The sequence below is a fragment of the Phragmites australis genome, chromosome 20 (genome assembly GCF_958298935.1).
Source record: "Phragmites australis chromosome 20, lpPhrAust1.1, whole genome shotgun sequence".
Taxonomy (NCBI): domain Eukaryota; kingdom Viridiplantae; phylum Streptophyta; class Magnoliopsida; order Poales; family Poaceae; genus Phragmites; species Phragmites australis.
In genome coordinates this window covers 5,192,478-5,209,371 of record NC_084940.1, presented here as the reverse complement: position 1 = coordinate 5,209,371, position 16,894 = coordinate 5,192,478, and the positions used below count along the sequence as shown (strand labels likewise).

Genomic DNA, 16,894 nt, shown 5'->3' with positions numbered 1-16,894 from the left:
TTTCATTGGTCCCTGTACTTCCTCACTCACCGGAGAGAAACAGGCGCCGGGGTCCCCTCCCAAGGCGATTCCTGTTCTTGCTTGGGGTATTCATCGTCGCTTGGCGAGTTTACATTTGGTCACCGGTCATTTGTGCAAGGGCGTTACTGTCACTGTGCCTAAACATTACTACACGTCTCCACCACATAGTGGCACAGTCTACAGTGAAACCCAATCACTTCTTCTGCTCCTCCTTATTCTTGTCCAACATGGTTCATACGGTAAAATTCAAAATATCAACGTTAAACTCGGTCGCGTGTGTCGTCCTGCTCACTCCCTGGTGGGACAAAGTGAAGTGACGGATTTTCGTGCGAACAGACAAGTTAGGTGACGAACCCGTGAAGGCACCTGATCTGATCGCAGCTAGAACAATGACCTGATCTTGAAGCTGCAGCGCGAGAGCAAGAAACAAAGGAGGAAAACAAACGATGGCAGAATACGAGAAGTGGAACTTCAAAAATACGGAGAACCGACGGCGGAACTTTGTGAAAGTGCTACGTTATTATCTGTGATCCATCAATTATCTAACAAAATATGTGATCCATCCGTTGCGCGTCAGGATCAGCGCAGCTAGCAGTGAAGGCTAGTGCAGTGGGGCTGTGGGGGCAAGTGGCTTTCAGTTCCTGACCACACACCAAGCTGACGCCGGGACCATCGCCGCCTGACGCGTCCAGCGCGGTGCCCAACTGGCCTACTCTGATCTGTCTGCTCTGCTCGCGCCCGGATGCGCGCTCACGTCACCGGCCGGCAAAGTGCGCCCCCCCCCCCCCCTCCGGCCAATAACTCCGTTGCAAGCATGCAGCTTACGGGAGCAGATTCTTGTTAGAGAACCAGATGAAAACAATCATAGGATAGGTAAAGAGAATCGAGAAATAGATATGTATAAAGTGAAAATGATGAATAACGGAGACAAACTATGTGTGCATAAGCCGGTTTTGCATTTTCGGATAGGGTTGTAGACTTGCAGCTTGCAAGTTGGGGGAGGATGAGCTCTGACTTCGAGTTTGAGTCCCACGCAAGTTTCCGGGTACAAAGTACGAAAAATACGGCCATATCCCTTGTGTGGACGACGTGAACTTGTGGTTTCTCTTCTCACTGGTTGTCTCCTAACTCTCCTAATCATTGGACGCGCGGCTAGAAGCAGTACTTGTGTTGTTTCGATGTTGGTATGGAAGGATGATTTCCGGCACGAACCAAACTCGGATGATGTCCTCGTCAAGCTAGAGCATCTGCGACACGATATGCGTCGGATCAACGTTACGTCATGGGGCTAAGTAAGTAAGTAAAAGCACGACACCAGTGTAAGCATAGCCGAGGTTAACCACGGCAGAATGATCAGGTGTGCATCCATCCAAACCTGCCGCGGTGCTTCGGTTTCGTTCTCGTACATCCGTGCATGGTCCAAGGACCGCGCCGGCGTCACGACAACACAGTGGACGTTGCTTGATGCGCATTGTCCGGTCCGCACACAGAAATATCAAAAGACATACACGGCCAATGGCGGAAAGGGCAAGGCAGAGGCGTTGCATGCATGCTTGCTTCCACGAAGGAACAGCAGTCAAGCTACAGGAAAACCAGAGCAAGTTGCTCGCATTCGCGCAAATGGCTCTGAGACCGTGAGCTCGCTCCCCCTGTTTGGCCGCGGGCGACGTGTCCCATCACCGCCTTTTGTTTGTTCCGGAATCTCACGCGACGATGCCCAGCGTATCCCTTGTCTTCGCCGGCAGAAGCAAACGCTGCCCAACAGGTGCTGGTGCAGTTGCCCGGCCGTGAGACTGTGAGGGAGATCCGAGGGGCCGGTCATGTGATGACAACTTGCTGCTAGGGTGTGGCGTTCATGGTGCTGCGAGCCAGCGAGCGGCCTGTGAGATCGACGGAAATGTGTCTTGATGTTTCAGGCCAACGAGCAGTACGTTGTTCCTCTCCTATTTGGCCACGGCACGTCTCCGTCGTACCAATGACCGTCCCCGGCATGCATGTTGGCATGGAGATGCACGCACGCATTCTTTTCTCCCTTGGCCGGCCGTGTGCCAAGCCATGCGATTTGCCGTGCGACGGGGCAGATGCACATGAAGTGGAGTAGTACATGGATTGACGATGAAAACCTGCGGCATGCTGATGCTGCTAGTGTGACTAGGGATGAAAATGGGTTTCGATCAGTTTTCTATATTTTTTCAATGTTTTCAGATTTTCAGAACTTACATAAAAATAGGATGAAAATGGTCTCTCTATTTTCCAACTGTATTATGGGTATCTTGTTTTTAATTATAATTTTTTTTTCAATTAAGATCAAACTTCACAAATCACAATATAAACCACAAGTCAAGCCCATGTGACTAGCTCAAACATCACCCATATCTCAAAATTCATCTAAACCCTAGTGGTCCAGTTTTAGTCGGCTACCGATCTGCTGACATCTTCCAAGCTCCTGCGCCTGCGTCACCTTCGACCCTAGCCTAGCTTTTGTGTGACTGTGTGTTGTGACGAGTACTCGAGTTATAACATGTTAGTTGTTTCTTAATTGAGACTTATGTCATTATATGGTTTATTTATGTATATTATGAATTACTTTTATTAGTGTGAATTAATTATGTGTCGTGTCGATGCTTGGAGTCATGTTTCTATGAGTCGGTATTACCGGTTTTAATTACTGGTTTCCGATCGATACCAGTGTGTTTTTGTTCGGATTGATTCGTTCTCGATATTCCAACATTCCGAGTTCTACCCGTTTCCAACTTTCCTATTTTCAATTCTGTTTTTAAGAGAAAAATATGAAAATTAAAATAGTTATAGGGTTTTTCGGTCTTTTTCATTCCTAAGTGTAGTTGTGTAGTCCATAAGCAAGACCGACTTATGTACACTCTTTTGTCAAATCATTAGTGCACTAGATGTGGTGTATCTATTACTGCGACCCGCGTAACTTGCCTTTTTCATTTTGGTCCCGTTCCTCAAGCGCTTGAAGAAGCTTAACCAGTGGAATTTTTACATTTTGATCATTTTTAAAAAACATATTCTACAAATAAACTTTTGTAAAAATAATTTTTAAAAATAGATCATTTTTCACGGCGCTATAATATTTATTATCGTGGTTAAATAACATGACGCCGTGACAATTGATGCTATAGTAGTCACCACATATGATCTTCTACCATAACTTGCAAACATTTGTGGCAGCTACCACCACACTGATTGCTGCGACTCAGTGCTACTTAACAATGGTGCCAATAGTTATTGTGCCTTAAAATGATCAATTTTTAACATTGTTTTTTCATAAATCTATGTGTAGAAAAAGTTTTTTTAAAAAGACTAAAATATAAAAATTCCACCTTAACCAGATGAGTTCTGCGTGACAGAACACAGAGCGCGACAGCTTCAGCTGAATCCTCGCGCACGTAGCAATTTTCTCGAGCAAAAGGTACGGTTGCGACCGACAGAAGTGCACCATGACTGAAACTTTGTCACTTTCACATGACAACAATTCAAAATTGTCACTAAACGAGGGCAAGTATTGTCGTTTGCGTTGGTACAACCTTCACGAAGCGTGTGTTAACTCCTTTTGAAGCCGAAGAAGAAACGAGAAAATATAACCCGGATCCTGTCCTCCCATGAGGACCTTCTCCCCTCTATTCGTGCTCCGAGATTCACATAGTACATTTTAATTTGTGTTTTATATATTTCTACACTCTAGTACGTAATAAGATATATTAGAATAAATCTTTGTGTTCTATTCGAACCTAAGACACAAAAGATAGAGAGGAGGATGCCTGCTTAGAGGACGAGAGGTTTTCCCTAGAAAAACAATCGTAACAACTCACAACGACACGAACCAATGGAACATCCAAGGAATCCACCTTTTACGACACGTCGTTTTTGTGGACGAGTAATATAATCTCACCCGATCGATTAGAAAAATCGGACCATTTTGCGTTCAAGGATCCGGTGGGGATTTGGAGAGGTTAGAATATGCAATTGAATACTAGTAAACAATAAAGAAAGGGAAGACGTACCAAAAGCCACGATTAGTTTTTCCACGGCGACGAGCTGATTGAAAACGATTTGGGTCGCTGTCTGCAGAAATGGGGCGCAGAATCTTCGGTGATTACATTTAAGTTGTAAAAGATCACTAGCTAATATTGTATCCAAACTTTACTCGGAGCTCACCCAAACATGTGTAACACAGGAAGAGTTGCCATGCAAATTTTGCCAATCTACAAGCCGAGACATTCCGTTGCGTTCTGGACTGGGCAAGGTAAATGTGAAGGGCTTGAGGAGCAAACTGCAAAATGATTTACTACTGGTCCTACCGCTGTGGCTCCACCACTCCATTCCCCAGAAAGCTGCGCCGCCGTATGGGTTTGGCTTTTACCGGCCTGCCTTTTGATCCCCGACCAATGGAAGCGACCCGCCTTTGCCACCCCTGCTGCCCTGGCCTGCCAGCGGCCCTTCAAAGTACTGTGTGTGGAATTATGAAGTTTTACTAAATAATAGTTTTTAGATTTTAGCTCATCGAATAAAATTTATAGAGTAATTTGTTAAAATAAACTAGATATTGAGAGTTGAAAAAAGGTAGTTTTTTCTAATTTATTTTTCATACATAATTATTTTTTCTTTAAAATTTATCCTTAAAAATTACTTTTAACTACAAAATCATTTTTCTTAAAAAATCACTCTCTAAAATATTTAGAGTAAAAGAAGTTCTACCAAATAGCTCACCTATTCCCCTACTACCCCACCCGCCGATCGTCTCGCGGAGTCAGGCTGCGCCTGGTGCGGTTCGCTTACGCCAGGCCGCTACTCGCCGTGCGGCCGTGCCGGCCGGCCCCTGGCTTTATAGTGGTTGGCGTTCGTCAGTTCAAATTGCCTTCACGGCTTCATGCCTCGTGGGCGTGACCTGAGCTTGACCACCGCCTCGGTTCGGCCTTGAGTTGGAATGCACAGAGGATTATAGGAATGGTGTTGGTTAGTGCTGGCAAGAACAGTGGGATCACGTAAACAGTTTGGTTGTAATGTGTATCTGATCAAAATGAAGGATAAGAAAAGGTAACGAGCCGTGGAAGTTCTAATTCAGAATGTTTTTTTTTAATAGACGATGCTAGGCAGAGATAACATGGTTGTAAAACCCAGCTTCTAGTGAACTGAAACGCATGAGGTATGAATTCTGCACTACATGAGTGAACTGAATCTTAGATCATTTTCAACAGAAACTCTAAAAATCTATCCCTATAATACTATTACAGCATCTCCTATTTTTTTTCATCTCCAACAATCACCATATTTACTATCTTCTATTACTCTACTCCTCTCTCGGATTCACACGTATAAGCACGGAACAGGGACATGGGCTCCTATATCCAACTGCAATTTTGCCGCTAGAAGCCGAATCCCGCTTCCCTGTAGCGAGCGGTAAATCAGCTTTGAAGTCTCTGTTGGAGTGAGAAACGGGAGCATAGAGGGGCAAAAGTATCAGTACAGTGATGCGGGCTGTGTTTTTCGGTATATGTTGGAGAAGATCTTACACAAGATTAGCATCGATCCCGATTGCTAGTTTCCTGATCAACCCTAAATGGAACTGTTGTAGCAGCACGGCAGCACTACACGCTTAACCATGGTCACCTTGTAACCACACCACCGCCCCAAACCGCGAACACGAATGCCCCCAGCACCCTTTATTAACACACAGAATACAGCACACAGTCTTGTGAAACACAGAAAGGAAACCGAAAAAGAATCAGAGAGGGAAGAGAAGGTCTCACTCCACACTCCACTCTCCTCTCCCAGCCCAGCCCCAGCGTTTTCTTGGATCGTGAGAAAACACGCAAGAAGCTTGCAATTCTAGGTAACATCTCGATCGGGTTAGTCCCATGGATCGCAGGAGGGAACAGAGACGAGCGGGGAAGCAGAAATGGAGGCGCACCTCCCGCTCGACGGCTCTGTTCTCACAGTAAGGGAGTCGGTGCCCTCTGAATTCCATTGAACTCGGCATGAAGCGGCCACGCGGCAGCAGCCCTTCCCTCCTCCCGATGGCCAATCTGGATGGTAATTTATGCTGTTACTTTCTTCTGTGAGAATTCATCGTTTTGAGGTGATGTTGTGGTGGAACGCTTGCGAAAGATTGAAGCTTTGTGCGTGTTGCAACTAGATGGCTACGGTGGGGTTGGGATGGAGGCGGATGGGGACCCGGAGGAGGAGATGATGATGGCGTGCGGCGGCGGGGAGAAGAAGCGGCGGCTCAGCGCGGAGCAGGTGCGCGCGCTGGAGCGGAGCTTTGAGGTGGAGAACAAGCTGGAGCCGGAGCGCAAGGCGCGGCTGGCGCGCGACCTCGGCCTGCAGCCGCGCCAGGTCGCCGTCTGGTTCCAGAACCGCCGCGCGCGCTGGAAGACCAAGCAGCTCGAGCGCGACTACGCCGCGCTCCGCCACTCCCACGACGCACTCCGACACGACCACGACGCGCTCCACCGCGACAATGACGCCCTCCTCGCCGAGGTATTGACCTTTGCTGTTAAGCTGCTGCACGACCAAGGCGTTGTTTGTTTCTTTACGTGCGCAAGTTGATCCTTTTTTGGTGGTTTGGATTGTCGTAGGTCAAGGAGCTCAAGGCGAAGCTGGGGGACGAGGAGGGAGCGGCGAGCTTCACGTCGGTCAAGGAGGAGCCGGCGGCCTCCGACGGGCCGCCGCTCGCGGGGTTGGGTTCGTCCGAGAGCGACTCCAGCGCGGTACTCAACGACGCGGACGCGGCCGGCGCCGCGCCCGCGACAGAGGCGACGGCGCAGGAGGTACAACGCACTCTTCTTGGCGCGCCTAGCGCAGGGGCCGGCGCGTCGGCGGCTGCGGCGAGCCACGGCCAAGTGTTCTTCCACGGGAACTTCCTCAAGGTGGAGGACGAGTTCCTGGACGACGACGAGCCGTGCGGCGGGTTCTTCGCCGTCGAGCAGCCGCCGCCGATGCCGTGGTGGACCGATCCCACGGAGCACTGGAACTGAGCTGGATGGAGCTTACGCTTGGGATTTGGGCCGAGCGAGCGGTGGGAGAATAAAAAAAAATCCGGAAATGAAGTCAAGTGCTATTCTGCAATTTTTGTAAAATGGAGTTGTACCTAGTCCTCTTTCGTCATTCTCGCGCGTATTAGCAGGAGTAGTACGTAATCTAGAAACCCAGCAAAGCAAATTTCTAGCTCTGATTCCTTTGCTTAGCTCTCGATTAAGTGTAGAACGTGGTTAAGCTTGGTCTCCAATGCAAAAATGCAACGAAAAAATGGACCAAAATTCGCAAGAGTGACAGGGACAGTGAAGGGCGAGGAGTGTAGAGGAAGAGCTGAGCGAGGAAACGGCCAACCTACATGTCGCTGCTTGCGGGCCCAGGGCCACGTGAAAGTCCGGCATTGGCCCGCCATTGGCCACCGGACTTATTGGTGACGCTGATCCGCGACGTGAACGTGTCGTGGTGGGCTTCCATGGCCTCCGCTGCGAAGGAGAGGCCCATTGATCAAGCCTGTATCTGATTTGTTAGCTTGCAGAGAGAAGAAACTCTGAAACATTTCTTCCAACAATGTAACTTGCTGGGCATCAATTGGTCTGACAGTTCCAACGCACTTGTGTCCTCTGCAAATACCGAAGTACTTCAAGAGATCCCTGGCCGTCCCTTTCTTCATGAAAATAATCATATTAATGTGTTGGAGCATCTGGACTACTAGAAATGATTGGCTGTTCAATAGTGCGGATTCAACAGTGATGGGATGGAAGGCCAGGTCATCCATGAATTCGTCCTGGTTCTCCATAAGCGGAAGGAAAATACTTCCCAAGAATTAGAGAATGGCTGTACTCCATCTCATAATTTTGTACAACCTTTTATTTCTTTACTTCCTGTTTTTAGGTAGCTTTTTTCTCTTTCGTTTTTCCTATGTACATACTCTTTTGACTTTGACAGGGGAAATGGTGATCGTTTTCGTATTTTTCTTTTCCTTAAGCGAGCCAGTCAATCCCGATCCTGTTGCGATCATTTCTCGTGTGTCTCCGCGTAAAAGTTCTTACTACGGCTCTGCGTACGAGTCAGATAATCCCCGTTTCTGTTAGATCACTGCAGCGTAGCGAGAATTTCGTTTACAGTCTGTGTGTGCCGCAGCTCTGCAGCATGGCATCCATCCTGCTTGGAGACTCAGATTTGCTATCTTAATCCATCGAGTGCAAGAAAAAGTTGATGCATGTAATGCAATGATGTACTATGTCGTAGAGATCATTCCAGCGCCGTTGCTGCATCGAGTGGTACTCCTAATCTGTAGCTGTCGGAAGGATAGATTACCGGCACAGGGTTAAATAAGACTTGCAGCTTCCTTGCTCTCCAAGCGCCCAAAGTTTTTATTCCTGAGGTTCAATGTGGACACTACTGGTCAGCTTCGTTTGCTCTTAGTTTATGTTTCGAGCGCAAGCAACAGATCCTTCGCAGTCCGGCATGGACACTACTGATGCATTCAAGTGTTTATTTGCTATTTAGAGAGATAGGAGTGCTAGATTTTCTAGGTGCTGTGCACGTATACTCTTAACCGGGTATACCTGTTCTTTGCCGGTTCCTCTGCGACTGTTAGAATTCGGATTAAATTTGAATCTCCTTTTACAAACAGGCGTCAAATTGGCATGTGCATGACATATTGGCACTGCAATTTCGGCGGTCATACTAGTGAGGCTGTAATCTGGCTTGGTTCTTAAAACATAGCAGACTCATTATATAGATTCGTTTAGCAACATGCCCAAAGTTTGATACACATTGGTGAGCATGGAAAGCTTTCACTTGGCTTGCTAACTGTCATCTTGTCCAGGCCCTAAAAAATGGTTCTGAAAAGACAACCCTGGTCAAGCAAAACGGTGACAAGAATTTACTTTCAAAACGTTGTTATCGGAACTGTGCCCATTTGTCGATGAATTATCGTTATCAAAATATAGAAGCAATTAACTCTGAAAAGACTGTGCATGAATGCAATAGTAAGAAATTTGAGGCCCTGGTCTTTTCGAAAAAAGAAGAAAATTGAAGCCATGAAATGGGGCAGTCAACCAGGGAGGTCCATTTTCTGATCGTATCAACCAGAGAGGACGAGCAAGCATGGCCAGCAAGCGTCAACCTTCCAGCGAACTGAGCCCCCTAAACGTCGACGGGACGATACCTTTCACAAAAGAAAAGGTCCAATTTTTCTCTACTATTGTTATGAAATTAACAGACATAAGATTAATTTGATTCCTAACATGCGCAAAAACACTATAACAGATCTATTAGCACTCTAAACATATGCTAGATAGATAGACAAAGCACATAATATATGTATCGATATTGCACATGGATGAACTTACAACGGATCCCGTTAGGTGAAAGGCGAACAGATGAAGAAGAGAAGAAGTCGCAGGAGCGGTTGCGTGGGTGCGCTTCCTAGAAACCTGATCGTCGGTTCCTCGTATAGGCCTCATATCACCGGTGTCGATTCGGAGACTACGTTCACCCTCAATCTATTGTACGACAGAGAGAGGAGCGGCAAAGCTTGGAAGCGACGAGCATAGCAGAAACTGAAGAATGTGGTTCTAATGTTGTCAATCTCTCGTGGTTCATAGGACGTCTCCTGTTATATAGAACCGGCAGAGTATTCCTCCACGATTTTTAATTGTCAGATATCCAGGAACCACCCCTGATATCTTTCAAACGTGGAACTGACGGACTCATCGCACGAGAATGTGTTTATCCCACTTCACGGTCCCATGTGACAGCTGAGGAGTGGATGATGTGTTCTCACACGCGTAGCAGAAAAGGAGCCGCCCAGCTAGACATACAACTCATCACGACGCGATCACGCATGTCTCAAGTCATAAATCACGCGTTAATCACACGAAAAAAAGCAAAACGCGTGCACACGTGTGTGCGTTACCATAGCCATAAGCCTCCTCTCTTCACCCATGTGCCTCAACTACAAGTCTCATATGAAGCTTATATTTAAGCTGGACTACCTCACCATGGCTAGAAAATATGGGACTAAAACCCCATGCCTCTCACACACCACTTTGACTTTTCCAAATGAATTTGGGCCATATCAAAATGCCCATTTGGGTTGAGCCTCAAATCCCAACAACTATCACCGGAAGTCCAATTTTCCTCCCTCAATAGTAAAACCAGATACCTTTCCTCCCTAAATGATTTGCACCTGAGTTTATAGAATCTCCACACACACACTAACAAAACCAATTATTGCTCATGTGGCACCAAGTGGGACAAAACCGGGATGCAAACCACTCGAGGAGGAAAGATAACTGATTTTGTTAGTGTGGATAGGTTCCATAAATAATACTGCAATTAGAGAGGAAAAATTAGACTTTCTTAATAGTTGAGGGAGACAAATGTCGAATATCTAATATGGGGCATATATGTATAAGGAGTATACTATAAATGGATAGGGTATACTATGCACATATATAACAACTTCGGATACTACGGGACCGAATCTGTAGTGCCTGGTACACTCAAAAATCTAGAAGACGTATACTAGGAAGGTCTTGATTTGTTGCCCAACTTGAGAATGACTGGTATTCAAGTCAGATTCATCTACTTTATCTTGGTAGAAAAGATAGAGGACCCTTATCAACTATGGCTGGATAGCAGGTGGCATATCAGCCCTATATAAAGCGGCCCCGGGAAAGAAGAGGAAAGAGAGGAGGAGAGAAAACTCATGTATCTGCAACTCGACGCAAGAACCAAGATCATAGGAAATACTTGGCGACTTCAGTTCTAGATTAGCTTGGATCTGATCTACTCCTTGTAATAGATCTAACCACATTGCTTGTATTCTAGAGAATACATACACATCATCATCCATACAGGACGTAGGGTATTACTCCAACCGGAGGTCGAAACCTATCTAAATCGTGCGTCTTGCTTCGTGTTCAATCCCTAATCTCGAAGGTACCCCAGTCAATTATAGATATATTGTTGGGAACAAATATTCGATAGTTGGCGCGCCAGGTAGGGTCCTTCTTCTACTTTTTAGGATTGATCATGTCTCGTGTTCACATCCACACTGGTTTCTCTGACGATGGTTTCTATGACCACTTCGAGTCGGCGGAATCCATCTACTCATCGCCTCCTATAGGATCTGAGATCCTCTTCGGAGGCATGGTTTTCCGCTGGGACAATCAAGATGGGCTGATCCACACTGGTATTCTCGAGTCCAGCCCATCGGATGCATATCGTAAGGCGGGACATCTCAACTAGGATCCCAAGGATCATAGACACCGATAGCAAGAACGAAGATCAGGAGAGTGGCAATGACAACTCAGTCAATAGCAAGAGCAGCCAAACGGATCGATTCGTGTTCATGGCTCGAGGAGTTGGAACCCCACCTGATGACCCTATGGTGGTAGATCAAAATGCCGTAGAGAACAATGACGTCGGGATTACCGTGAACCCAGCAGCGGCAGCTACCGCCCACGGTACCAACATCGCTGGAGATATACCGCTAGGAATGTCTGTGGCTGGTGCCCAGTTAGCTCCTAATACTACTGATCATCGATGAACCGCAGGAGGTCAGGTGCCCTCTAGTCTTCAACAATGACTTCTGATTGGTACTCCTCCATCAGCACCGGTGCCGAGATCGAGGAATGAATACTCTTAGGACAACTGTCATGAGGGCTTCATCGAATCAGCCACAACCAAGCCTCGATAGTGGTGTCTTCAGTACTCCATAGTCTAAAGTTTAGGGCACTCATCTGATTCTAAAATTCTTCTCCGAGTTGGATCCAGTGAATCCTTTAACCCTGATGCTCAATCAAGTGAAGACTTTACTCGATGCGGCTCAGATCCAGGTGGCTAAAGTAAACAACCCTGGTAGTTCTAAGCACCCGAGTCGGCAAGGCGCCGGTTCGAGGAGCCAAGGATGCGGACGTCCCTAAGTCGAAGAATCACATATGGGAAGCTTGCACGGTCAGGGTCGAGCACAGTTTTGCGGGTTCGGCTGTAACTGTCTTATTCATAGGCGCAGGAATAATGAAGACCTAAGAAACTGCATCTCTCATGATCGGCACCATCTATGGAGAGTGATAGACAACCATAATGAGGAATGCCATGAGGACGACCGATGATATAATGAGCGCAGATCTCCAGGACGGGATGATCGACGTGACTCCCCTGTTTGAAGGAACATGTGTGATAATCCTCATCCTCCACCTCCTGAAGAGTTTGATGGGGGTTGCGAGGCCTTTACACCTGAGCTCTGATTGATACGTTAGCCCGAGAAGTTCAAAGCGGGTCCGATCAAAAAATATGACAGAAAGCTCAATTCCAATTAGTGGCCGCAGATCTATACCACTGTTATTCGAGCGATGTGCAGTGACAACAAGGTAATGGCCAGCTATATGTTGACCTCGTTGGATTGGCTAACACGGTCCTGGTTGTTGAACTTGCCTCCTAACTCAATCCAATCATGGGCCGAGCTGAAGGCTCGGTTCATCACTAACTTCCAGGGCACGTTCGAGCGTCCAGGAATGGAAAGTGATCTTCATTAGCTGAACCAAGGCACAAACAAATCTCTTCAAGATTTCATCCAGAGGTTTAGCAATAGGCGCAACACGATCTCGGACATCTTCGACAAGTCAGTCGTCATCGCCTTTAAGCGATGCATCAAGAACACAGATCTAGTCGACAAGTTAGCTACTAGAATGATTCAAACGGTCAAAGGGCTCTTCAAGTTGGCCGACAAATCCGCAAAGCATCCTGAAGCTTAGGCACATGCCAAAAACCCTCAACATATGAAGGACAATCCCGAGTTCTCAAAGAATGGGGGGAAGAAGAATAAACCTGGTGACAAGTGCAAAGGTCCTGACACGATTGTAGCTGCATTTGATAGGAGCAAGTCGCACAACACCGGGGATAACAAATACCTGAACTGAGGTGGTGGAAAGTGTGCCCCCATCCATCAGACCAACCAACACGACTTGAAAGAATGCCACGCCATTAAAAATAATGGTCGATGATAAGCTCAAGGCCGAAGTTGCTGAGTATCACAACAAACAAGGCAAGTCAGATGCTAAAGACGATGAATCCGAATTTTGCAGGGTCGATCAAAGCTTGGCACACATCTTCGAAGGTCTGCTGCGTACGAGTCTAAGAGACAGTACGAAGCGGTCGAGAGAGAGGTCAACTTGGGTCTAACAGGGTCTACTCGATACCTCGAGTGGTTAGAGGTCCCAATCACCTTTAACCGAGTTGACCACCTAGCTGTGGTTCCACACCCTGGTCGATACCCGGTCGTGGTCCAGCCTACTATCCTTAACATCAAGATACATCGAACATTAGTTGATGGGGTAGTTTATTTAATCTCATCTTTGCTAAGACGTTAGACAAGATGGGAATTTCAAGGTCGGAGCTCAAGGTAGGAGTTGAGCCTTTTCATGGTATATCCCCAAATTCATCCAATATGCCCCTTGGCTAGATCGAGCTGCTAGTCATGTTCGGAGAGCCTAACAACTTCCGTATAGAAAAGTTAACCTTTTATGTAGCGGACTTTGAGACAGCTTACAATGTGATTCTGGGCCGCCCAATGCTAGGCAAGTTCATGACCGTGGTGGACTACACATATCAAACACTCAAAATCCTAGGCCCTAAAGGGGTTATAACTATCAAAGGGGATCAACGTGCAACATTCAAATGCGATAAACAAAGTTTGGATATGGTCGAGCACTTCTGTCGGATGACAACTACTTCAAAAGGCGTGGAGTCTAAGCGCCAGAAGAATCAAGCCCTCGTTGAGTTTATGGACTCCAAGCTCATAAGTTTTACTAGCACTTCCAAGTCCAACGAGGTTGCCAAACGAGATTACAACGATGGTGCCAAGGATAAGAAGATTGATGGTGATGTCAGGGCAATACCCCTCGACCCATCTGAATCAGATAAGATAGTCAAGATAGGGGTTGTCCTTAATCCAAAATAGGAACTCGAGCTTATCATTTAACTCCGCACGAACCAAGATGTGTTTGGATGGTAACTATCTAATATAATCAGGGCTACTAGGGAGGTGATTGAGCATCAACTAGTGGTGAAACCCGACGCCAAACTCGTGGTGCAGAAACTATAAGACCCTGATCCCCGGATCTCCTATACCTTCTGTATTAGTCCTTGGATTAAGTAATTGATACGTACAGTACAACAGTTATAGTATCACGGTCAAACTTCGTACATAACTATTAAAATTCGGAGTACAAAAGTTACAACCAATACTATATATTATAAACCTGGCCGAGAGGCAAACAAAACATAGCAGAAAGTAAAGACCCAAAGCCATAAGCAGCTAAGGTGTGAACACGACTTCTAAGACTATTCTTCATCCTCGCCTTCACCTTCGGCGAAGTTGGCATCGACTTCCTCATCTGAATGACAGCAAGAGTGAGTACGGAAGGTACTCAACAAGCTCTATACTACTTCAATGTGTTGATAGATGTATAAAGGGGGTAATTTAAGAATAAGGCTTTATGGTTTAGTTTTAAGCGTAAAGCAGTTTGTGCAGGTATCCAATTGTATCATTTAGGATTAACTTCAGAATAATTTAAACAGTTTAAAACCAAGTAACAAGCTATATCTATGGATTTTTCGATCCTGGGAGGGGCTACACCTCATTTCACAGCCCCTTTCATCACATCTAGTGTACCTCTAGTACCACATAGATCCCGACGGATTTAGCCAGCAACCTCATCACACGGACATCTAGTCTATGCACTCACTCATCAAGACACACGCAGTCAGAGTCTAGTCAACGCGATTGCTGCTTTTGCATGTCCATGATTATGGACACGACTATTTGAATTGGTTTACACTCAGGAGAGGTTGTACACTGTACCCATGCAATATGCTCAGCCTCCAACTGGTCCAAGAGGAGGAGCGAATCATACCGAGACACTCCAATCACCTTTCCTGTTGGGCTTTTCTACAAGATTTACCCCAAGCGCCAGAGTCCATATACTAAAGGCCAGTCCCCTTTTAAGTCTAGGTCAGTACTAGCAACATTCAAACAAAGGGACAGATGACCACTTGATTGCTCGCTGCTCTCAGCCTCCTAGTATGATGCCCAACTCAGTTCGATGAACTAGACATCAAGTCTTGCCCATTCAGGATGTATGGTTGCACGGGGTGGCTAGACCAGACGGCGTAATGACTCGATCCTTAAATGATCAGGGCAGGTATCTTCTGGCAATGAACACCACAGATGTGACTCAAGCCCTCAGGAGCATCCTCATCTAGAGTGCTACTCCACCTGCCCCTGTAAAACAATTTTCACCCATTTTTATACATCCCCCACCATACCCCACAGGACATCAAGGATTTCACAACCATCACGGAATTCACAACCATCAAGCATTCATGGTATATGAGTCAATTTGATAAACAATGAAGTAATATCTCCGAAGAGACGTATTTCCAAAAGCGATGTCTCCGGGGAGACGTATTCGATCCTAAGGATGCTAGATATCAATACGTCATATGTTATTAATATAGATAACAATAAGTAATCCTAGGGTGATATGTATTTTGGATGATAACATTTATGACATGGCAAGTGTTTAATTAGATTAACTACTACAAGCAGTTTGTAAAAGCGCATTACATAGCACATGCGATATACGTCCAGTTTTAGTTTATCATATAAATTAGTTGAAAACATAGGTTCAATATGATCAAGGAGACAAGACTTGCCTTCTCTGAGGTTTTCTTCAAGATCTTGGTTGTAGTCAGGATCTTCCTCGGTCCTGACGCTTCCTGCACAGCACTCGCAGAATTCTGTCAGTTCTGCAATTGTGACTAGGGAAGAATTGAATAAAACCAAATGGAAAGCAAAATAAGCCATAATAGATATCACACTGTGATGGATAGATAGATCTTGCATTTAGATGAATTTCGGCGAAAGAATCACCGGAATCAGCCAGAACGGAGAAGTTATTACTCCTAGAAGATTTAATCTAAAATTAAATCGAGAAATTACAAAAATGCACTATTCATGAGTGAGGCTCATGAGTGGGACCCACTGAACAGTAGCATGGGCCCACATAAATAGTGATTCAGTGGGACCCACATGAGTAGTACCAGCTAGGTTGAAATGGGCTCGGATTGGGCATGAATGGGCTGTGATAGGCTTGGGCTGTACAGTACTTGGCCGTACAGTGCAAGCCCACTCTAGTTTGGACTGGTGGCTAGCGGGCTACAGAGCTGGGTAGGCCCATGGGGTGCACGGCTGAGCCTACTTGCCTGGCCAACAACGCGTGGGACGAGCCGTGGCCCACTCAGCTAAGCCGAGGCACGGTCTATGGTTGCTCCACGCGAGAGCGCGAGTGTATGGGCGCAGTGCGAGTGGCGGACAGGAGGGGGGAAATCAGCCGACGGCGAGGAATTGCGGCTGAACCACGCCGGAATGTTTGTTGGCGACGTCCTCGGGCCAGGGTTTCATGATGGGAAGTCCACGTCGAGAATCTACACACGATGTGGAATTCAGCTGGGGGTTCATCGATGGTGGCCGACGATGGGAGTGATACCAGACGGTGGCCGGAGTGGGCCAGCGGCATGCGTAAAATCAGACAGCACCTCCCCTGCACTAGGAGGTGCCAACCTGCATGAAAAAGGGGCCCAAGGCCCCAAAGCATCACGACACGATGACTGACCTCACACACAGAGCACGAACAAGTTGGCGATGAGCATAGCACGGTGGCGTAAGATCAAAATGTGCGGCTACATGCGAGGAAGACTACGGGATCCGGAGTGCTCACCGCGCTCGGAGACGGCGAGAGATGGGACAGCGACCAGCGGAGCAATGGCGTCGAAGAGGCGGAACGGCTCAGCTTCGGTTCGG

General features: G+C 46.7%; 1 protein-coding gene across 1 annotated transcript; it reads left to right on the top strand.

Annotated features, from left to right (window-relative positions):
* The first annotated feature begins 5,680 nt into the window (after positions 1-5,680).
* On the top strand, positions 5,681-7,716 carry LOC133901939 (homeobox-leucine zipper protein HOX4-like). The gene is made up of 3 exons (XM_062343490.1): positions 5,681-6,075; positions 6,179-6,522; positions 6,621-7,716. The coding sequence occupies exons 1-3, from the start codon at positions 6,021-6,023 to the stop codon at positions 7,017-7,019; spliced, it is 798 nt and encodes a 265-aa protein (XP_062199474.1). The 5' UTR covers positions 5,681-6,020; the 3' UTR covers positions 7,020-7,716.
* Positions 7,717-16,894: the final 9,178 nt, after the last annotated feature.